The sequence below is a fragment of the Varroa destructor genome, unplaced genomic scaffold (assembly GCF_002443255.2).
Source record: "Varroa destructor unplaced genomic scaffold, Vdes_3.0 BEIS01000002.1, whole genome shotgun sequence".
NCBI lineage: Eukaryota > Metazoa > Arthropoda > Arachnida > Mesostigmata > Varroidae > Varroa > Varroa destructor.
The window spans coordinates 28,364,737-28,388,060 of record NW_019211455.1 but is presented as its reverse complement, the minus strand read 5'-3'; the positions used below and the strand labels follow the sequence as shown (position 1 = coordinate 28,388,060).

Genomic DNA, 23,324 nt, shown 5'->3' with positions numbered 1-23,324 from the left:
TGTGAACCCAGGCCTGTCGAAGATATGGCGTCTCCATTGAAAAAGTAAGGCTTTAGGCTAATGCGATCCCACTTTACAACAAAGCGAATTGTAGGTTCGGATGCTGAATTGGTGCAACTTGATGGGCAATGTTTTTGTGAATATACAAAGCGCAGAGCTCTTCTGAAACGCAAACGGTGAAATTTCCAATCGGTTACGTATATAGAAGACTACACTAAAATACTTCATTTTCTAACAACAACAACTCAACTTTGGGTTCTTTTTAATACTGTATCAGTTTGTAGAAGTGTAGGTTATAATTTCCGGTATGTACCAACGCAATTCACAAATGTTATACGCCTAAAAATCATACACCCATCTGACTTATGGCGGGTAATATTGACCCTATTGTTAGATTTTCTATTGTCTTTTTTTAATTTTAGTACCGCAGATTAGCCTACGATGTTCAGCATACAATCCTGTTGTTCGCATGTTCTTCAGTATGTAACTTTTGATTTCCCCAAGCTGTAAAACAAGTCCAAAAAAACTATACAGGAACCGATGCGAACTACAACCATAAATTCTATCGTGCACTTCTTACGCATTACAATTAACTTACCTGGTTACATATTACGATCAGTAGGCTTTAACACGAAATCTAAATATATCATTAAATAACCATAAATTCAACCGATTAACAGGCTATTCACATATTACTTATGCGTAAATTTATTAAACAAAACGTCACCCTTTAATTTTCTTTACATTGTAGAGCTAACATTGGTTGTTACTAAAACGTCCTTGTAAAATATACGATATCACCACTCTGAACATTCTAAATAACTAATTTCTCGTTGCTCATTCTTAGCTACGTTTTCCAATTTGGGGAGCTCTATTTGGGCCTGTTGCGGGTTTTGACGGTTTGGCCCCAGGGCCGGACCGAGTGAAGCCAGTACTGGGTACGTCCCTTGTACCGGTAGACCCAAATGGCCTCCGATTGCTTGTTGCTCCAGGCAGAGCTGAAGTCTTTGATGGTAACACCTGTTAAAATTAATAAAAATACCTTTTAACCTTAGAAAATTATTTGTGCGAAAAACTGCATGGAACAATGTACGCTAAATCTTAGGAATTGTCCGAATAAGACATCATAAGTTGACAACCTACCCTGCGGTTATACAAACCCATAAATTAATGAAACAGTGATTTCAATAGTCTATTTTTATACTTCATGACTGATATTGAACAGATTCATTAGCTTTAGTGTGCCATTGTAAAGTTTTAGCAAGCAGAAGCTTCTTCAAAGACATTTTATTATGCTGGGATTTCTCCCAAGTCGAATGGTTAATCGGACAATGATTTAACAAGTCCACACTTATTATACTGTTACTGTTTGTACCAACAAGCAATGCTAGTAATCTTAACGTTTATGAATGTTTGGAACTTCTCTATGACTGGCTGGTGGCTTGTGTTTGGTAATTAAATAAGCTTTCGATCCACGCACCCAAAGCGAATTCAATGCACCAACCTCTCCTCAACGTCGATTTTTTAAATCAAACTGCAAAATTCGCCCAAACGTCGACCAAAGATCGATTCCAATCTAATCGAGTTACGCACATATAGGACTCAATAACATCTCATAATTGCACGGATAACTCTTCTTTTGACTAAATCTCTTTTTACTTGGGAACCTAATTACGATTTACAGATAGTGTCTATCAGAAACCTTAAGCTGAACAGCTTCAAAGAACCAACCGGTTTGACGAAGCCAATACGACTAGTAGTCGAGCCAGTTGCAGGGTTTCTCGTAGGCGGGCGATCTTGTCCGATTGCAGCAACAGGTCCGGCTGTGGCAAGCCTGCTTCGAGCTGGTCCCCCAATTCGGGGTTGCGCTATCCGCGGTACCGCACTTTTAACTCCAACAGTTTGAGCGCTACGTGTGTCGCTTTTTTGTAAATTACGATCTTTAACGATGGTCGCTTTGGCCTTTCTAACCACTGTAGTGATGTCGGCCGGCTTATTCGTTAAGGAATCTCTAGAGGAATCAGCTTTGACAACAGTTCGATTAACAGCTTCCTCAGGTCCATCACCAACGTCATCCATAGCAAGCCGTCTATGGCGTTCGATTTGATGAGGATTTAGGTTTTCTTTCTCTACGCCGTCTTCTGACGTTCCTGTAATAAACGTTACAGATGAAAAAGGAAATGAGAGATAAGGCTGGACTAAATTCATTTTTTTGAGAAGAAAAAATCGGTTTTAGGCATATAAACCAAAATACGAATTCAAGTGAACGATAGACAGAAAATATTTTATGGCTAATAACGAGAAATGTGTGTGAAGGGCGTTTCAGATCGACAGTTACCGAAGTAGCTTCATTAGAGCTCCATCTGTCAGAATGTTCCAATTTTACACGATTTGTGCATCAAATAGATGCTACAATATCTCCCTTTATATTAGATATATCGTAAAATTCTCGGCAAAAGAAAAGTTGCCTATGAGGTTAGACCCGGGGATCGATATTTGGTAAATTAATATAAACCAATACACTAGTAACTTAGTAAATGAATTTAGTATTTTCAATCAAAGACCCGATATCTATGTATATAGCATTTAAATTACAACCATATACATACATTTGAATCATGTGATAATAATTCCATTAGGGTATTCGGTAATTATCCCATGTATAACCCTATACCACTTTTTCATTGAACTAACAGGCACCCTTTATATCTTTAAGGTGTCTATAATTAGGGCTAACTGCTACATGTCGACAACAATTTGGTTTATAAAATTAGTTCTTTTGCGTAGTGAAATCAGTGATCCTTAGAGAAATGTTCAGTGAATTTATTGTCGTGACTTAGATTCACCCACATTTTGCTGCGCTATGATTTCTGTTTGCCGTTCCTTTTTCCAGCAGTATAAGCATTCCATAAGCTTTTACTTCTTGTAGAAATAGTGTGCTACCTTTGAGCGCACTGCCACATCCTAATCTACCGTCAAGATTTCCTGCCCATGAGCGACCCTTTAGGATGAATAATTCTATGATTTTCTACCTAAATCCGCGTATCGTTGATATATCTGTTGACCCATCGGTACTCTGGCGCTACACTTTGCATGCAAATCACTTCCTGTGCTTTTCGCTTTGCTAGGCCCTTATCTCTTATAGTTTATTCTGGTACACTTCCGGGACCCACTTCAAAGCTACGGGCTGCTTTATAAGATGTAAGAACATAATTCGTATGCTTGAACAGTTTTAACGTACGCTTCTGAACTCAATAATCAAGTAGAAGTCGATCCTGTTTGTGAATCGCATATGATAGTAACTAGCCTAGAAATCAATTGACCGATTTCAAAACTGTCGAGCTATATTAGTTGCTTGTAGTATATAAGTAGTTTCAGGCGTCATTTAAGAACTTCCATCTTTTTCGCTGACAAGTCATCCGTGAAGCAAACTGACTTTTTGTCCTCAGCGAATTTATTGAGACTACACATAGAAAAAAAATATGAGGATCGTTCTGTTTTGCTCTTTTGCTGAATGACCTCACTCTTTCAGCGTTAAAATACTGACACATGTAATTTTTTTGGCATGCAACGCCATTTATCAAATCTAAAGGACTGCCCTAGGCCCACAAGCAGACGCGGCCTTGGTCAAAACCTGTGTGCTTTGTGAAACTACTAATGACGCCCACGTAGCACTATCGCAAATCTTTCACTGACATCCGAGTATCTGCATAAATACTTGCTTTGGTCCAATGCTGAACTTACTGCGTTCTATGAGCGGCATGCCTTTAAGAATTTCATGTACTAAGAAAAACCGCAGACCCTAGTATCTTATTCGCCTTTTCTAGAAAACCTGCTTTTCCTTCCTATGGTAGTGATTAAAGCTGTTTGTTGGAGGACTCGATCTAGGTTTACTATACTTAAAATGTCTTCTGCATTTATTGCAAAGGGTCGTATCCACAGTATGAGGCATTTAATAATTTTCGATATTTAATTATTTGCCGGTAAATATATTAATAATCTTCCTCGTGCCAGTGCATTGTTCACACACTCTCTCTAGCATCTCCTCTAATATTTCCGTTCTCGTCCTCATCAACTATATGTGGTACGAAGCAAGATGCCTGTTTTTGATTACCGTTTTTGACCCATTCGCACACATCGATAATAAATATATCTTAATATATTGAAAATGTAGATGTATAGCAATGGTTGATGGCAATAATGCTGGATTATCCTACTATCCTAGTTCTTTTCAATCCAAGAGTCACATAATAGGCAATCCGAGCTTTCTTCAGCATATGCGGAATCGTTTTATGGTCTTCAGTAGGTTGGCTAGCGAAAATGAGCTGCAGAAGCACCCAGAATGAGGTGCATGAATACTCTTTCTGCAAAACCTTAAATTATCAATTGATGAGATTAAAATGCACAAGAGACTACATATATAAACTCGATGACGAAGGTACCTATCTGAAAAGTGCGGTCCTTGTTTAACATGATGATCTTTTCGTCCTCAAAATGAACACACGAGGATCTTCTTCGAGAAATTGCAGTTTCAACGGTATTCTCATTGAATAGCCTCTCACGCACCCGTTGACCCACATGCGGAGTCGACGTTACCCTAAAGTAGCGAAAAAAAATCCACTTGATGTCTGATTACGTCGCGTTTTATCTTTATCAATGGCAGCAGACATAAACAAGAATACTAATAATTTTTAGAATACTAATAATTTTTTACTAACAATTTAATTTTACTAAGATATTAGGCATACACATATCCTTATATATACTAGTAACCTTGATACCATTACACAATACAGAGATGCCGACCTGAAAACATCAAGAGCATCTTAAGAAGGCCAACTCACACATTGTTTAGAGCCAAATCATCCAACGGTTGCGCAATCTGTAAGGCCAAACATAATATTTGCGGCGATTATGTGGGTATACACTTAAAGGTTCAATACTTCAATACGCAAACCATGTATTAAGCATACAATATAGTCTATCGTCATCGTATGCAAATCTGAAGAATCGTATCGTCGGTGTAGCATCATGATGAAGAGTAAGAGCGTTGCTATTCTCACTAATATGCTTTAATATTTACGTATCTGGATCAATGTCTGCGTTTCTAGCTACACATAGTCAACTTACCGCCGCAAGGTCTTGTGTATTTATAATGGCCTCGTTGTTTACTCGGCAGTTCGAGCAGGTCATGTGAATCTCAATCTGCGACTGTGATGTATCGGCAACAAATGAGGGTCGACGTCGAAGACCAGGAGAACCTGTTGTTGATTTTCGGTTGTCACCAATGGTATTACAACCCTTTCGGCTGAGGTCGTCTTTGGAGAGTGAGCGACGAATCCGGGCTGACGATCGCAGCGCGCACGTCTAGACATGTTGGATGTTTGTCGACAAAAACAAGTTTACATAAATAGGTATGAATACAGAAAAATAAAATTGTTTTCGGAACGACTATTCGATACAGTGGCACCTCTAGTTACTGACTGCCTACAAAAGCTACTGCTTGCGAAGTGCTCCGTTCAAACTACGGCTTTGGCTTAAGCAAGAAGCCAGATCAAGTAATTCGACATTTACGGAGAGACGGCGTTTTCAAAGTATCATAGTTCAATATGAACAATGATAAACGGGGAAAAGTAGGTGATAAATATAAATTGTATTAGCTATTTCTTACGCAGTTCTACAGAAAGGTATGTTTCCTTGCGCCGTATACAAGAATTACTTACCGCTGAGCTGTCCTGACGTGGATTTCCAGTAGTTTCACTCTTTCGAGACTGAGTTGATTTAGCATCCACTGCAGCCTCTTCCTGCTGTTTGGAAATGACATATTGTTCATATCGTCTTTCTGCTTCCCGGAGTCTCGCGGTAGCCTGTGCAGCGGCGCGCTCATGTCTCGCACGCTCTGCACGTACTGCCTCTGCTTCCAATTCAAGCCACTCATGAAGATCACGGTCATCGTCCCATGGTGGAATCTGTTGCATGCATAATGAATTATTTTCATATATATGCCATAAATGATGACGATGATTGCACCTGACATTCATGTTCGGAAAAGATTCACCCTCCAGTAGTGGCACAGAGATTAGATATTATCACATGCGGCTAGAACGATTATCTTTGGATGATTTCCCACCTTCAGTTACGTTTGTATGATAATTACTGTAAAGACCTATTTTTTATAATATCTACCAGAAACCATGGTTCCTGGAGATGGGCGTGAATTTGGGTCAAAATAATTGATTTAAGTTAAGTAATTCCGGGTCAATGAAGGCGTATAAATACCTCGTTGGCGATGGGTTTTGCTAATTGAATCTGGGCTGCCAAGTAGTTAATATTCTCGTCCTTTGCGAGGGTTCGGGCGAGATCCAAACGTTTCTCAAGTGGTATTTCTTTCCAAAACGGTTTAACCGAAGCGGCCAACAGGAGTTTCCGGGCCTAGGCAAACAAGAATAAATTTTTAAGTTAAACGCCAATATCATTCTTGCAAAAATTGCGAAAAATATTCTGCGTTGCAGCCATAAAGATGAAAGCCGATGTTTTAACAGATATAAATTACGAGAGTTCGAATTTTGAACACTGCAGTGAAGTTGCACCTATTAAAATCAAATCTTAAGCTATGAATAAAAGCACTATTAAAAATTATCGACAAGAGTTTTCATGTCGTTACTTTATCTTTTGTATGCGACTTTACTAAGCATGAGGAACAATTATCAGTGACGACGTAGAACTAAATCCGTTGAAATTAAAACATCCTCTAAACAGTTTCCTTAAAATTTTTATGTTATCATCAGCTACACACATGAGGTAGGATACAGGAAAAAAACTATCGTGTATTATTATGAGCCTCAATTAACAAATAAAATATTATGAATATTATTATATATTCATTTATATATAGATACCTGAACATATCTTTGGTTTCAAACAGCTTTTGATATTTTAGCGAGTACGTAAACAATCTAGGTGGCTTTTGTCATACACATAAATAGTGTGATTTCTTTGTATTGTGGCTTAAACTAGTTACAGTTTCAATAATATGTTGCAAATCGTAAACGTTATTACTTAAAACCGTTTTCCACGCATTTTTGGCAACGATTACACCGTTTTATGTACGACAAGAATATGGCCAGATATTCAACGAACTAACAAACTATTCGAGGTCCAGAACTTAAATGAAACCGTATGTTTCAATTATCTTAGTTAAATATGCGTCAGTGATTTCACATTTTTCTTCATATATATATGTATAAATATATATTCATATTATTCACTACCGGTTGACCGCTGGCCAAATAACACAGCAGAGAATATGACGAAGTTACAACTAAAAATAATTTATGACGAAGTTCTGGCTATAATTTCGACCTCATCGTGTACGCCAACTGACACACAGACAGACAATAAATAAGCGAAAGAAAAAATAAAATGTAAAATTATACAATAAATAAATTTCATATTGGAATTGATTCTGCTTGGATATAACAGCTATTTAATCAGCTGCTAAGCAACGTTAAAGCTTGGCACGATTTATTTTCCAGCGAAGGGCTAGATTAACCTACTCTAGTCGTAATTTTTGTAATTGTCAGTTGACTACACATCACTCTGTCGTCTGACGACTCGGGTTGATTTCAACGTACCAGTGGCAAAGCGGTAACGGTCTTTTGAATGACTAATTATTGTATTTACGTTGTTTGGTGAGATAAGCATCTACGTACCTTATTCAGTTCCTGCGCAAGCCTGGCTTTAGTGTCCTGCTCAGACATGACTTCTGAGCTATTGTCGACAGAGGTAAAGGGAGCAGCAAACACAGTAAACGATTGAAACACGAAAGTTTTTCTCCAAACGGATTCGTTCGACTCCACGGTTAGAACTGGTGGTCTACTCATGCACTTTGACCGCCGATCCAGAGTTCTTAGCAGACGACTGTGCCAAAAATGAATGCATTATTCTATCGCTCGTCACTCAACGAGGCTGCTGCGCACGCGCAAGCAAGGCTACGTGCCATAGTGCGGCCGTGTTTTGAATTACTGCGTACAGTATTTCGGTTTATTTTATAATCAACTTTACTATCCGACTATGCATTTACATAACAAGAAAGGAAAACAATGGAACGCTGCCTTTGAAACTGTCTAGTTTAGCTAATGATCTCAAATTAAGTTGGGCAATTTTTTAAACGTCGCGTAACTTATGAGTAGTCTAAAATGAGTTAAAAAGTCATCGGATAGGAAATGTATAAAATATTGTCAATGAATAATTGTATAGATTGAATAAAATATTACATTTTGTTTGACTTGTATTTTTGAGCCGACTCTAATAGCGACACTCTTCCTCCGAACGAAACAAAAAAAAATCTCATTAAGTTTAGTTCGTCTACTAATCCAATGAACATAAGGGACACGATATAGTTTTACTCATTCTTAAAGTCATAGGTATAGCGAAATGGTGAATAGCAACTTTATTATAGTATTAGCAGCCTGGTCGGGTGCAATTTTGTTACCGTGTAGTAATAAAACAACGTTTCATTAATGGCAATTCTATTTGTCCTTTTACTTACTTAGCTATCTTATGTTGCCGTGATAATTTTAAGTTTTCCTTTTAAGTTGATAGCTTTTTGGTTCATGCACACCAGGGCTTGAACTTGTTCTTTAGTGTGAGGTAGGGTCGTTGTCACACAAATAAACTAGTATCACTAAGCAAATGATTTAAGATACTCATTGAGATTTTTCTATCAGTTAAGCTTGTTAGACCATTTACAGTTCTGTTTTATTGCGTACGCGCAAACAGTGTTGAACGTTCTTCTACGAAGCTATTCTGTTTAGGATCGTACATAGCTTGAGCGAAGACAATGTGTGACGCTCAATCTTCGTTTCAATTTCGATCTGGCTAGCCACCACGGATGGCGTTGAGCAATTTTAGCGCTTATTTGAAACATGGAGTAGAGATCTTGGCACCCTGTCGTATTGTTTAGCAAACAAAAAAGGTATTCGGTGACTCTCCATTGCTGTCGCCTTTATAAGGCACGACCCGAACAAGTAGATCGAGGTACAAGATGTTGAGTGTTTGAACGTTTGTGGACTTACTCGCTTTAATTTTATAGTACTCCTTGTTGGTGAATGTGCGGCAACTGAATAATGAGAGAAAGAACAGATAATGACCATATAATCCAAAATTAATCACGGCTATTGAAACCTTTCTTTCATGCCCTATACTGCGCTCTGATAACAGGGAGTAGTTTGCCGAAGAGTTAACATTCTAATATTTGAATTATCTATACCGATCTTATGCACCAAAGTTCGATGGAGATTCTGTGTTACATAAGCTTACCGCTGCCAACTGCTTCATCGAAGTAACGAGCTCCTGTAGGTGGATCTGATACAAAGCTGTCCAGCGCCTTAGATTTAGATTGGTTTTTAGAGGTTCTAATAGAATTGACAATATGCAGTTGTCCAGACTCAATATTTCATCATCGTTCAAAGCTTCGTTTGTTTACAAATATTTTTATTTATTGATCTTCCGACACCAGCACTCGATCATAATACAAGGTAACTTCACCGTGTGAATACGCTCAGCCTTTGAACTAACTAGTTGAACTTACCTGTTAACAGCGAATTGGCTTGCGTTCATGTGCTTTGCGGTGTAGTTTAAGGTAGCTGCATTTAAGTGTATAATAATATTTTTATTTTTTTCCCATGCATTTTGTATTCAAATCCGCTACAGTCTGTGGACGGACAGCGTGCCAACGGTGTCCGTCCACAGATTGTTGATTGTGCTCAGTTTTCGAATCGTTTGTATCGCCAATGAGGCTTTGCACACCATCCAAGTGAAGTGAGAGGCTTAATGGGGCTCCCTACAGGTACAGATGCCCATTAAGACAGGTACGACTTAAAATATCACTTAAACTATCACAAGTAGTGACATTTTTTTTTCGTTGGAACTGAATATATAACCTACTTTCGTCTGTAACACTAGTGCGATAGGGATAATTGATAAAATAAAATTCTAACACTAACAACATCAGCTAAAACAACCGTGGCAAATGACAGGCAAAAGAACTATTTCATCTGATATTAGAACAATCTCTAAGAAGCCTTATATTTTCCGAGGTTTTAGAAAACAATAGAACAATTTCAGTCACCAATATATTCATTACAAATGTATATAAGTTTTGTGAGTAGGTCTAGCTTAGTATAATGGCCCTGCCGTAGAAAACGTAAATATGAAAATGGTTACCGATTTGTCAGAAGCAGTTTTTAATGTGATCGATCAGTCGTATGAGGACAAACGCGGGTTTCAGAGATCTGAGGTGCACATCGACGAAAACAATTACAAATACGCCAATACCGAACATCTAATGCGCAAGACATGGCACTTCCTGGCAAGCTAGGCCATCATGGGTGAGATAATATATATGTACTCAGCTGAATTGCCTAACAGCAGTTCGATAAGTTCATAAAAGAGTTTGTTGAAGGGCCAGCAGTCAGCAATAGATACTCAAGTATCTTCACCAAAAGGAAGATAAATATGAAGTATGGTACAAACTAGGTAAGATACCACAAATGCAAGAACGCTCAATAATCAGTGTTTTACACCTGTGGAGCGGCGTGTCGTTGTCCGGCTCCCTGCTTCTTTACCGCTGTTTGCAACGAAGAAGTTCTAGGTTCTTAATAAGTGGAAGCCCAGTGAGATTATCGAATCAAACCCTAGATAGTTTTGGTAACGTGACATTTTAAGAAATCTCCACAACAAAGTTACGTGAAGAATCATATCTCTTTTTTTAAGTATAGCTTGTACCTATCCTGTAAGTCACGATTGCTTCTTGATTAGTTGAAAGGCAGCTGTAATAGGCATGCATGGTTATTCGAAAACAATTGTGAAAGTTAAAATAGAGCCTTATTTCTTTTAAATATTCTTTGCAAAACAATTTGCCGTCTCTGTGCATTTGAATAGGTAAGCCATTTCCTTGAAAAATGTTTAAATCGCAAATCAAAATTACACCATATCTATAAACGCATACATAGACATTGAAGATAGATATTGCCAATTTTATATGTACTTACTTCCCTATCCTTTGCTAATAAGGATGCTTTATTGATACTAAGCATTACGGGTTTCAGGACACTCACCGTATTTTTGCGGACCGTAACGATTAGAAGTGGGTAGTCTCAGGTACATCGGTAGTTAAAAAACAACATAAGCCAGGGGAGAAAATTTAATCATGCAATAAGTCATGTTTTTTTTCCAGATTACACATGAGGACAGTACAAATAAAACTTTCATTTTTGTTCTATCTTTCACTAATTTTGCTCTAAGTCGACAATTTTTTATTAGCCTACTGGAGAACACACGTTGTTAGTCTGTTAAGGCCTTTTTCTCGTTTACTTCTGGTTTACGTGTAATATTCTGTTTGTAGTAGTGCGTTGCTCATATGTTAGTAGCATAACCTCGTTCAAATACACAAACAACTCAACCTCTTAGCGGATATATGAAAAAACGAAAAACAGTCTCCTCTTCTATTAGTTTGTTTCATTCCATATGGCGACCTTTTAGGTAGTAAAGCAGGACTCGCTCTTTGTTAGTTACATGGTAACAAATGCACCGGGGCCATTCTGTCTCATAAGCGCAGACATGTACGCTTCTGCAGTTTAATTGGAAAACGGTCTCTGCATCTGAACAAAAGTTGCAAACGTCCACGAGTGCGGAAATTAAATATCGGATTAGCCGTCGACCGGGTGGCCAAAAAGATGAAGGGCTGCATTGTACTTATCTCTCCTCCCATCCCTCCAAACCTCTCGGGGGCAGAGGTTATGCACTGTTATGCTGCGCGGTTATAGCTCTAAGGGCTCAATAAACGGGGTTAGATTCGAAAGGACAACTTCATTGCTCACTATTATACTGGGCGTTAGCTCACATTCTCGCACTCTACTCGCGTTTTGTTTCGCAGGGTCTCCCCGGTGTTCGTCGACTTCCGTCTAGCAGACCATTGGGCGAGATGCCGCAAGTAAGGTTTCTCTTTGGCAAGACAGGGAAACTACAGGACAAACTGGAGCAACGCGTTTCACCGAACTCGAGCCGGCCCGTATAGCCTCTTTTTGAGGTTGTTTCTTTGACAGCTGGCGGCTTCAGTTACCAAGCTTCCTGTTTCTTCCATGTCAGAACAGCTGGGGTCCCTTTCCAACAATTTTCAGCTCTTACCTCTTCGCAACACACACAGGCAGGCGCACACACATTCACAGCCCATTGGCGGGAACTTCCCGGCAAGAAAATCCGGGAGCCGCTCGGAATATAAGAGGCCCCTGAGTCGTGGCAGTTAGGCTGACTTCGAATTTGACCCCTGAAAGGAAAGCCACTGGCGTGGCACGAGCTGCTTCTACGAACGAGTGATATACTACTATTTGACCCATAGAAAAACGCTCCCGTCGCACGCGAAAACAATGACCGTTTTTGCGGTACCAATGGCGATCGTCGTAGTGGCTGCGGTGGTCGCACCGGCGCTGACAGTTGTTCCGGAGTCAACGAATCCTGCGAATGAGCTTGAGACGTTCCCGCGTCTCAAGGGAACGAACCAGGTGGAAAGAATGTTCATTGCAATATATTTTATAGCTTCGAAAACGAAGTATTAAACCTTTTACGTGTCCCTATAATGCTGTGAAATCCTTGACAAGAATATAGCGCAATGCCCGTTTGGTGCGACAAGGTGATACAAACTTCGTCCATGTTATTCGAAGGGAAATGAACCGAAATATCTCGTACCCAAAGAGTTACGTAGTAAGGGAATAAATTCGAAAGAAGCAAATAAGGCGCTCTGTCAAAACAGATGGTCGATACGTAGAAGTGATGTGACGGACTTCGTTATGAGTGTATGCGTATATATGTTTCATAATATCACTGACAATGATAGCAATCGTAATATTAAGTGTAGTAAAAAAAGAGAAGCTGAGTAGGCAAGGTGCAGGCCGTAAAGGTAACACAAAAAGTGTATGGTAAAATAGTGACTCAACTCTATGTGGACGTTACAGTTGATCATTTTTTACAATTTTATGTCCTTATTAAGACTCTGTCCGAAACGGATGCTTATCTGTGCTTTTAGGATATTGTGCCTATTTTTGGTTTAATTGCTAACGATATCGATCGTTCGATTTTAGGGTTTGCACGACTTCATACGAATGATAGCTTCAACAGGAGCCCAGAGCCAAGTTGTGGGCAGAGTGCCTCCGGGTAGTGACCCAACCAAAGTTGCAGCTGCACTTCAGACTCGACCTCCTATAGAAGAAGGCAAGGTCTGCCACATCGACGTACTCATGCCGCAAAAGGTATCCCGTACCAATCGATTGGGCAGATTATTGAAAAAGGTTTTCTAAACATATTAAGCGTTTGTAAGTACGCTGTTGATATCATTTATTCTATATTCAGATAATTGTCTTCGAAAACATAGCGAAGTTTAACAGAGTGATATCCTTAAATGTACTGGCTCCAACCATCTAAATCTCGGGACTGGCAATTTAGCGTAACTGATTTAATTGCTTGTTTATCATACAAAATGTATGACAAAACGAAAGCATTCATCTTGCTTTAGGTTAACTGTTTGAGAGCTAAATTCTAGTCCAAATTATAGATTCCAGTTAAAAGTTAAAGAAAGTTAAAAGTCCAAATTAAAGAATATACTATTAATTGCTATATGTTAAAATAAGGACAATTGGCATTTGGGGAATTCGGATCAGAGTGAAACGGTGAAAAGTGGAAATTGTATTGCAAGAGCTAGCTCAAATTTTTTAGCAGAATTTCCTTTTTTAGTCCTATACCGATATTCGCACAGTGCGATAGAAATTATGTGATATATTTCATTGCAGGTGTTGGGCCGGTGCATAGCTCTGGATGGCGCGCCTACATGTATGGCTAAAGACCGAATGGAGACAAACTATCGAGATTGCCTTGGACTAAGTAGTTAGGATCAATGTGATCTTTCTAGGCATTTCGGACACGGCGGCGTTTACCCTCTAGAATACTTTAGAACAGACAGAAATATATACAGAAGGTGGGAAACCCTGCTTAAGAAGATGACTCGCAGAAGCTCCAGATATTCTCGCTTTATCGTAGCATCGCCTAAATAGGCTAGACGCACATGTCCTTACGAAGCGGATAGCCATATTATACGAATGGTAATAGCGCTAATAAATGTTATTAATTCAGTTAATGGCATAATAATTTAGCGTTCTCTATTTTTAATAAATTTGCTTTAACATTGAATACATTCGACACATATATGGGTTAAAGTAAACTCAAATAGGACATACATACAATCCAGTGTACGGAAGCTATTGTAGCCTTGGGATCCGGCTTTTTCTTATGTGGTCCACCACCCACCTTGAAAACATACACGTATGTTAAATTTGATGAAAGTGAAGCTGTCGATTTCCATTTTGCCCACTGTTTGGATGACTTGTTACTTGGAGGGAAGGTTAAGGCCAAATGGTCAATTCGTCGCCACGCCGGTAGATATTGATTGGTATGACATTTAATGGTTTACATCCGCCAAAGCTGGCTCTTAAGCTTACAGATGGTATTGTCTTCGACGTGCCTTGTGCCACTTGCTCGCTTATGGCCTAACATCTCAGTTTGGAATATATGCATACCTATTTCAAGGGCAAACAAATTAAGCTCTTTGGAGTGCACAGCACGAGCTATCCAACAAACGAACGCATCGTACAATGATTGAGATGAATATAAGTCGTGCTTTGCTGCGATCGTCCAAGAAGTTTCTCCTCCAGTGTAAGATATCAAAAATAGCTACTTTACATGTGTATCGGCACCTTTCTTTGCGGTGCCATCAAAACTCAAAACGCCGATTCGGCGAGAAAATACAGAACGAGACAGCTTATTTGTTGAAGTTCGACGTTGACTATGGTGGCGCTTTCGGCATTGCTCTTCTATAAACAGACGAATAAACTGCGGCGGGCAAAAACAAAAAAAAAAACTGAATTGCGTTGTGACGCGAGCGGCAGCTCAGCATTACTCGTATCGTAGATCGTAACGGCGAAAATATCAAATCAGGTCTAATATCTAAGAAAAGATAATTTAATTTTACATATTGGAATAATTTATGACGTAAAATAGAACAGAGAAGAAACTGTACTGATTATAGAGCACAAAAATTGGCAAGCGGCTAGAACGCTTTCCTCAATTATCCAGTTTCGGGTGTCTCAGCTGATTCTCACGACATCCTTTAAATATACGTTGGTTGGTTTGTAAAAAAAATATACGAACTAAATTAAAGTCGAAACATTACTTCAAACATGTAACTTAGCTAACATTGACTGCACAGCTAAATATATGGCCGAATGGTAGGTAAATAGGGAAAAATAACGTTGGCATCAACGTGCAGACCAACTCGATCCGACTTTGCGACGGTCTGGGTGAGCTAGCTATAGCTTAACAGCCGTTTACCTAATAGTAAATTGAAAACAGATATTCTGAAAAAAAAGCTGTTGCAATATTTATTTATTGGCTGTTTGATAGCTCAATGGAACTAGATGGTAGGCTAAGTGAACTGTGGATCATTTCGTCGCGAAGACGATAATATAATATAACCCTTTCAAGGACGATTTGGAAGTTGGCCACAGACTTCGAGCCATCTAGCCGACTTGGTTCGATGGCTCGGAGTTTGTGTTCGCATCTTTTGAACATTAGCTAGTTACTGCGACGACAACCAGCTAGCGCTTGTCACCCATAAAGCTCAACCCTTTTGGCAGACAATTATAAACATTGACCAGTGGTCACTTTTTTTACCTCTGTTATACTCTAAACGGTATTAAGGATTATTTTTAACACAAACCATGTACGAGCAACATGGTCCTACATAGCAACACGCCATTGCTCTCGCATGTGTCTCCAGACACAGATTAACGATTTAACGTTACAGCATTAGATGTGTAAATTACTATTGACTTTTTCAAAAATAAACTAACAGAGGTTCACGATGTAGCCAAAATCTGAGGCTATATGTGATTGTCATTTAATCCAAAATTCATTCTTCAGATCTTTAAAGAGCAACTTCATGTCGAAAAAAATGTCTGCTTTTCAACCAGCTTTCCCGATCGTATTTGTTTACTATTTTTTATTTAATACCATGCATACGTATATCGTGTACTTAGTGCTGTATATATGGGCATTATTTACATAAATATTTTGTATGTGAGCAACTAGCATAGCAAGCGGCTCCGGGCACTCAGCTCGAGCAAGCTATTGAGCAGGGCGTTTTTCTCTATCCTCACAAGGGGGCGCCACCTGTATCAGTTTTGGAACGACACGTTCATCAGTATATCTCCACCGGGCGATAGTCACCTATTTTGATCTTTGTCTATTGAATACGGCGATTTTCAAAGAATTTTATAGACATTTATAATATCTTTGTTAGCTAGCCCAAGAGCTTTTTACGCTGTTTGCTCGCGGTAGTTGAAAGTTAGCAACATTCATAGTTATATTATAACGCTCCCTACATAAACCATTGGTTTTATGCAACAAATTGCAAGCATCTTTGTTTAAAAATAACTATCTACTTTTAGCAACTAGGCAATTAGCCAAAATGTTCGGCACAGAATTTCGGATCTGAAAGTGCATTCACATGAACCACACAAATTGGTTCAGTTTATTAAAATAATAAATATTTACAGGATCAACATAGGATCTTCTAAATTATAGAATATCTGTTAATCACCAAGGTTCCTCCTACACGAAGGTTCCTAAGGGGATTGATTAAAAAAAATCTATGACAATCAATTAAGGTTAAGTTATGTAAGTGAATTTTTAAACGATTCATTTTTTATGAGCCAGATCAGTATAATAAACGCTAATTACAAACAGTGAAATATTGCTACCAAAGCTTTCTTTCCTCTTTATCTATTAGCTCCTCCTAATTGTATGGTGTTTTAAATCGCTGCTTCAAGTCCCATGAACGTCACAAAGCTAGTACACAATCTGTGAAAATAAAGACAAAAAGCAAGATTGAATTGTGTTTACTTAGCATTTGGGCCAAATTGACTTAGGGCCACTTAAGCTTGTTTAAACTGTGTGTTTAAATTGTGATTCGGTCCCTTAGAAGTTGATTAACCTTCTTCAATACTAACTAGGACATTGCATTTTGACGATAGTTTACGAACGCATAGTGCTGCCGTAATTGTTGTTGGTACGGTTTGCATGTGTGCATTAACTTATTGCCCTAGTTGAACCAGAACCAGTTGCAAAGTCTTTCGAATAACTGCTGTGTCCATGTTGATTACGCTCGCTGAGCCGTCAATTGCCCGCCTCTCTTGGTTGGTACCCTTTATTCACTGTTTATCTGTTTACATAGGATATATCGAATGGATCGATAAGGCATCATATTATTCTCATAACTGTTTCTAATGGCTTATTGTTATATTACCTATCCAGACGACAGTGCTTTTCTACGGAAGCCTGATGTAGATCTATGACCATCACCAATACTACTTCTAGCAGGTACGCCGAATAGTATCGATTCCCATCTATTAAACGAACGCAACCTTCTGTGAAGCTAAACAGGCAGTATCCGTTCTGTAGATATAAATCAATGCGTAGGTATAATGTTTTTTGCTTCTTCAAGAACTCGAACTCGTCGAAAGTCTATGAAACTCTTCGGCCAATCTGACCTAAAAAAAAGCGCAACACAATTTCAATCAATGCCATTAATAATTTACGTACTGAAAGTATCAAACAGGATAGCTCGCCTTAAATATTACAGCTGGTGGACAAATCTAGCAACCTTGAAACAGTATTGATCGGAAATAATGTTAAGACCTCGCCATCGTCACTCAGCTAAGAACTGGGTTATTTTTATTGCGAATTATATAGTACTTAGCAAAAAACGGCGAGACCTTCACTAGAAACATTCAAACTTTATGAAGGCATGAGCGACGGTCTGTGCGTTCAACATCAAGACCATCAATGAAAATCTCGCCTATTGTACGTCGTTGTTATATTATTATAGTTGAATGATAATAACGATAAGATATGTATCATTATTAAGCGAGACAAGTCAATTATAAGGAGAATTAAGTAATATGGTATAAGATGGTATTTATCTAAAGATTTTCTTATTATAAAACGCTAGCCAATAAGTGTCTATAGCGTTTCTTCGCTATTCTTCAGTTGAAATAGCCAATCGCTTTATAGTTGTTGTAGTGTAGCTGTGTCACTGGAAACACATTTTATAGCGTAAGTTATCATTTTCACACTCAGCGTCTCACTACACTCCCAGACTCAATAAACAAAAGTTGTCTTTTTTCCTCTTTTTGTATTATTTGCCATCCTTTTTTTGTACTAAGCCTAACTATTAGGCTCTAGTGCACTAAGTAGTTTCGCCAGCCTTTGCAATCTAGCTGTCCTGTCAGATAAACTTAGTTGTGTAGCTATTGTCCTTCGGCACCAGAGTAGCTTTAAAGCGACGTAGTTGTTTAACATAGTCTGCCTGAACCACGTCCGTTGGCCCGTGCGACGGTTCATCATACTGGTTAGTTCCTACCGCAACTTCCTTTTTTCATCCTCTGTATCAATCTCATCGTCGGCGTCGTCGCAGGTACTATTTTGCGTCTGCCGCACGTACTTCTTCCTTTCTCCTAGTTGCCCCGCTGTCCTTCTGTTCGCTTTCGCTTCTTCAAACGAAGTGTCACGTCCGCCTCCTGCTCTTCGTCGCCATCGTTCTCGACCGATTCCAATTCCTCAACTTGCCCTCGAGACCGTGTCCATTTTCGTTCGGTATTGGACAGAGGTGCATACACACCTAGCTCACCTCAACACTCCGCTTCCTTCATTGCTCCTATCGGAAAAAATCAAGCACGCAGTGCTCACCAGGCATTACTCGCTGTGCTTGGTTTGGTCATATGATGTTCCTCGTCCACTCATTGTGGGCCCTCTCCATACATTGCGGCCTTTCCCTGTAGTCTCACCAACACCAACCTGTTCCTGTCCTATTTCCAAACTACATCCCTGCACTCTTCGGCGCTACTGCGATCCGCCAGTTTTGGATCCAAGTCCGCCCCACAGTTCAGCCCCACTTCGACATTTTCCCGTAGTTGCCTTTTCTGCCGCCGTTGAGCCCCTGCCCTTTTCCGTTTCGCGTTTCACTTCGTTGTAATCCCCTCCTAATAGCCTGTGCCCTTCCGGTACAGCCTATAGCCATATTCATGCCTCACGCCGGTGGGCCCCGGCGGAGCAGATCGGCTTCTTCCATTCGCTCAGGTCCCTCTAGCTCTTTGCAAGCGTCTTGCCTCCCCTCGTCTCGTTATATAGGCGCCTCTCCCTTCGATCCATAGCCCCGCGTCGAGCCGTGCTTCTGCTGCTGCCGCTGCCGCTGTCCCACTTCTTAATGCAAATATGGAGATATTTTTTAATTACAACTTTTTTTTTTCTCTGGGCTGCTACTTCTATCCTTCCTTCTTCGCCTTTGCCGCCATAGTCGGCCATTCATTTTGGCTGGAACAGCATGCAGTCTCTTGTCGTAATAGTACGGCGATTGCAGAGGTAACGATAGCAGCAGCTTCCCTTCCGTTGCAGGCGGCCGTTGCGATGCCTTCATTAGCGCGAAGGGCGAAAAACGGGACTATCACCACCACCACCACCACCACCGTTGCCAAACGCACGAACAGCAAAAGAGTGCTTCCTGGATAAGTAGTGTTCTCCGGGTACGGGAGACGAGGAGGAGAGCGATGAGGGAATCGCAGCAGAGACTTGCCAACCTCTAGGAGGGCGCCGCAAGTGGCTAGCTGCAGAAGGAATGGCTCAGCCATTTATGAAGACTAGCCATAGTTGTAGTCGTAGTCGTAGCTATTTGGATGTACAAAAAAAAAATAGCACTTCATAGCATAGTTCAGCACTGCGGTGCAGTGCAGGTTATTCAGTTAGACAACACTGGTGACCACGATGCCTCTACAGGCGGTAGCGACCGACAAATAGAAATGCAAAAAGTAAGGGCCCATAGCACTAATGGCCGTTTCATCTTTTACTTTTCACTGATGTTCCGATAACTCGAAGTTGAAGTGATGGCCGCACTCGTAGGAGTTCTTAAGAGCCTTTCCTTTTCCACAAGCGCCTTGATCCCTAGCGGAGCAGTCAGTTTACTACTGGACATAGCTTTTCACAACACGCTGACAACGCCACTATATAGACAGGTGCTTAATGCTTACCTAGCTAAAACGAACGGAGAAACGGCAGCGATACTGCAACAAGCTAGAACTTAGCACGCCAGCAAGCGCGATGTAATCTTCTGAACGCTGTGTAGTTTTCTAAGCAATACATGAACTACGCCTTCGAAAGTCGTTCTGACTTCGTCGGGTCAAAAGAGAAGTGTAAAAATACGAAATTTTTACGGAAAAACCTCAAATAGCAGTATTCACTCTAGTTTTTTCCGAAACTTTGGTCTCACTTTTGGAATCGGTACAAGTAACTTATATCTTCAGGATGCGTGAGTGCACGATAAAGCTTCATCTAACTAGGTTGATGCGTACTGAGTAGGCGTCGTAGCAGCCGACGATAAGAGGTAAAGTTTCTCAATTGTGACTAAATTTCTCTATCTGCATAATGAAATTGTCCAGATTCGGTGGGAACGTAGATATTAAAACCCCACAGAATTAAGAGCATAACGTTGTAATTGATATAACCGTATCAGTGCGGTAAATGATTGTTAAAAAAAGTAGTGTGTTTCCAGTGGCATGAATATCTCTAGAGAAGTGCTAATTTTTTTAATTTTTCGTCTGCTTTAGCACTGCTACAAGATATTTGATGAGTTTATAGAAAGAAACGAGCGTCCATTACTTACTGTGTGCAAATTTCAGGCTGTACCAGGGAGCACCTTGGTTTTTTCGTCATTTCATTTCTAATGTTGATGTTTATAATGGAATGTGTTTAATCACAAAAAACAATCGCCGATGGCCCCATAGAAACCGAACGATCGGCGAACTGTTCTTGATTTTTCTTCATCAGAGACTTGTTTCCATATGCGGCTTTTAGCCGAAATGTCAAATACCCTATTGGCACAGAAATGTTTGCTCCTGATAGTGGATACATATCACTTCGTTAAGGCCAACTCGAAAACGGATGTACTTCACGTGCTGTGAGGACGGCAATAAATGTAACCTTGGTAACAACAGCAGTAGTGATAAAGATGCAGCACACGCGCCATATTTCGCTAATTTAATTATAATTTTGCATTTACGTTCCTTCCTGAATAGAGTCGTTGACTGGACATCTGTTAGTCACTGTTAGTACGCCAGTGTGACAAATAGTTGGCCTCGGGCTTTTTCTCTGCGATCGTAAGCCATATGGATAATTTTAAACGTCCAAAGACAAAATTGTTGACGCCACGTGGTGTTTTAGACTAGTACGTATTCTTTTGATGTTACTATGTATTGCTTAATGTCAATACTCGGAGTGTTTTTCCATCATTGACGATCTGAGCCACGCGTTTTCAGGCCGTTGCAAAAATCCTGCACTGCTATATTTTTTCAAAAGGTACGAGATCTACGAAAAATGCCCTACCCATCACGCATTGACGAACCCATCGCCTCTTGCCAATGGTCGTATTGAAGTATAGCTATTGGGAGCACTTAGGGAATTTAAGCTGATCAAATTCCGTGTGCTTGTCTACAACGAATCAGATACTTCGCGAAGTACAGCATTCTAATAAATCTACCTATTATTGATAGACCAATCCGTTGTGTTTGCAACGGAGCTTCGAGCGATTACGCGTTGCTTGAAACAGCGTAACTGCTCGTAACCGGAACTCTACTTCTTAGGGGACTTCCGTATGAAATAACTATTTTTCAACGACGTTTCGAGTGTACGGACGTATGACGAATTAAGGCCAATGACGTTAGGGACATCAGTTGCAGTGTGTAGTGCGGGCCTTTGGGACAAGACGTCACAAGCTGAGCACAAATGTAAGCTTTATTTAGCGGCATTTTAAGAATACCATAGGATCAGTGTGAGCCGCTCCTCCTCCGCAACTCGCAGATATCCAAGGTCATATCGGGAAGATAGACGACGATGAGTGTCAATTGGAGCAACGAAGAATGAGTGTTGGTGACCTGTTACAACGTGGTCAAACGAAAGAGCGCATTTTCCCGAAACTGACTGACTGCGCTCCTGTCCACCTGCCCCATGTCTGTATTGGCTGCTCTATACGTCCATTTGGTGGACGAGGGGCTAGAAACACTGTTGTGTCCAGTCAGTTATGGCAACATCGGTGAGTCACATCTCTGACAAGCAACAATAGCCGCGTTGTCACTACCCATACGCAGTCGGAGAAACAGTTACAGAGGCTATTTCGCATCCACTGTTTGCCTGAATCCGGCAGAACTTAGCTGGGCCGAACAAGCAACGGCTACGGCCGCCGGTGGTAGCAGCTTCAACAACATTCGCAGTAGACATAGTCTCGTGAGCCTCATTTTCCACAATTTCGCCTCCCACACTCGAGTCTCTCCCTAACAGCGGTGGTCGCCTTAAGCCCCCTCGAGGCCTAGCCTTGTCCCTAAAAGTAACTTATTTATTTTTGTGTGTGTGTGTGTGTGTGTGGGATACCCCCGTTGGACTAACGCTGGCGCAGTTGCTGTTAGTGCTGCCGCGTTGCTAATGTTTCGTTAGCATCTTGTCCTTTCTGCTTCAGGTTTTTGTTCCCTCTTCGTTTATCTTTATGCACATAACAGATATCGACCGTACTGCTGCTTCTGCTGACTTCGGGGATGATGCGATTCCGAGAGCCAGGCGCTAGACGGTTCCCGTTGTGATAAGTCTCGAAATTTTGCTCCGAGAGCGACAATGGCCAGCGTTCCGGTGCGTATATGGCTAAGGAGGAAGCATTCCACAGCATCTTTGCATTGAGCGATCATCGAGGCGGCGACTGTGACCGGCCGCGTCGATGGCCGCGGCAAATTCATTCTCCTCCATTTTTGAACAATGGTTCGCGTCCAGCGCCAGCCGGACCACTATCGTGCATCAGGCGTAAAAGTTCATCCTCGAAAGGGAAGAGGCAAGCGGGAAAAGCAGCATCTGCGTCGCGGCCGAAATATTGCAATAGTCAACGCGTACACACGCATAGATTCAGAGGCAGCATTAGCTGATAGATCGCTATACGGTCACAGCTACAATGGACCCTATACAGCAGGCTACGGGCACTCGTACGAACTCTTCGGGAGGGCACACGGGGCTGGAATTGGGGTCGGTCAGTTGAAATAAACAAAAATAAATGCGACACTACGTCGCTGCGGAGCATTTGCTCGAACTGCTTCCCTGCACCGGGTCCACTAGCTACTCCGGGGTATTGT

General features: G+C 40.6%; 2 protein-coding genes across 3 annotated transcripts; one reads left to right on the top strand and one right to left on the bottom strand.

The window, feature by feature from the left end:
* Positions 1-673: 673 nt before the first annotated feature.
* On the bottom strand, positions 674-14,384 carry LOC111245375 (uncharacterized). Its single transcript, XM_022793649.2, has 9 exons — positions 14,359-14,384; positions 7,713-7,920; positions 6,280-6,432; positions 5,724-5,969; positions 5,131-5,367; positions 4,845-4,882; positions 4,443-4,597; positions 1,732-2,150; positions 674-1,020 (listed from the first exon to the last, which is right to left on the bottom strand). Exons 1-9 carry the CDS (start codon positions 14,367-14,369, stop codon positions 844-846), a joined length of 1,644 nt encoding a protein of 547 aa, XP_022649384.1. The 5' UTR covers positions 14,370-14,384; the 3' UTR covers positions 674-843.
* LOC111245376 (uncharacterized) lies at positions 12,255-14,199 on the top strand. Of its 2 annotated transcripts, none has more exons than XM_086979036.1 (3): positions 12,255-12,563; positions 13,140-13,370; positions 13,845-14,199. In XM_086979036.1, the coding sequence occupies exons 1-2, from the start codon at positions 12,429-12,431 to the stop codon at positions 13,353-13,355; spliced, it is 351 nt and encodes a 116-aa protein (XP_086835162.1). In that variant the 5' UTR covers positions 12,255-12,428; the 3' UTR covers positions 13,356-13,370; positions 13,845-14,199. The 2 variants fall into 2 exon arrangements, with proteins under 2 accessions (XP_086835162.1, XP_022649388.1); XM_022793653.2 differs by having other exon boundaries at positions 12,289-12,563; positions 13,140-13,307.
* Positions 14,385-23,324: the final 8,940 nt, after the last annotated feature.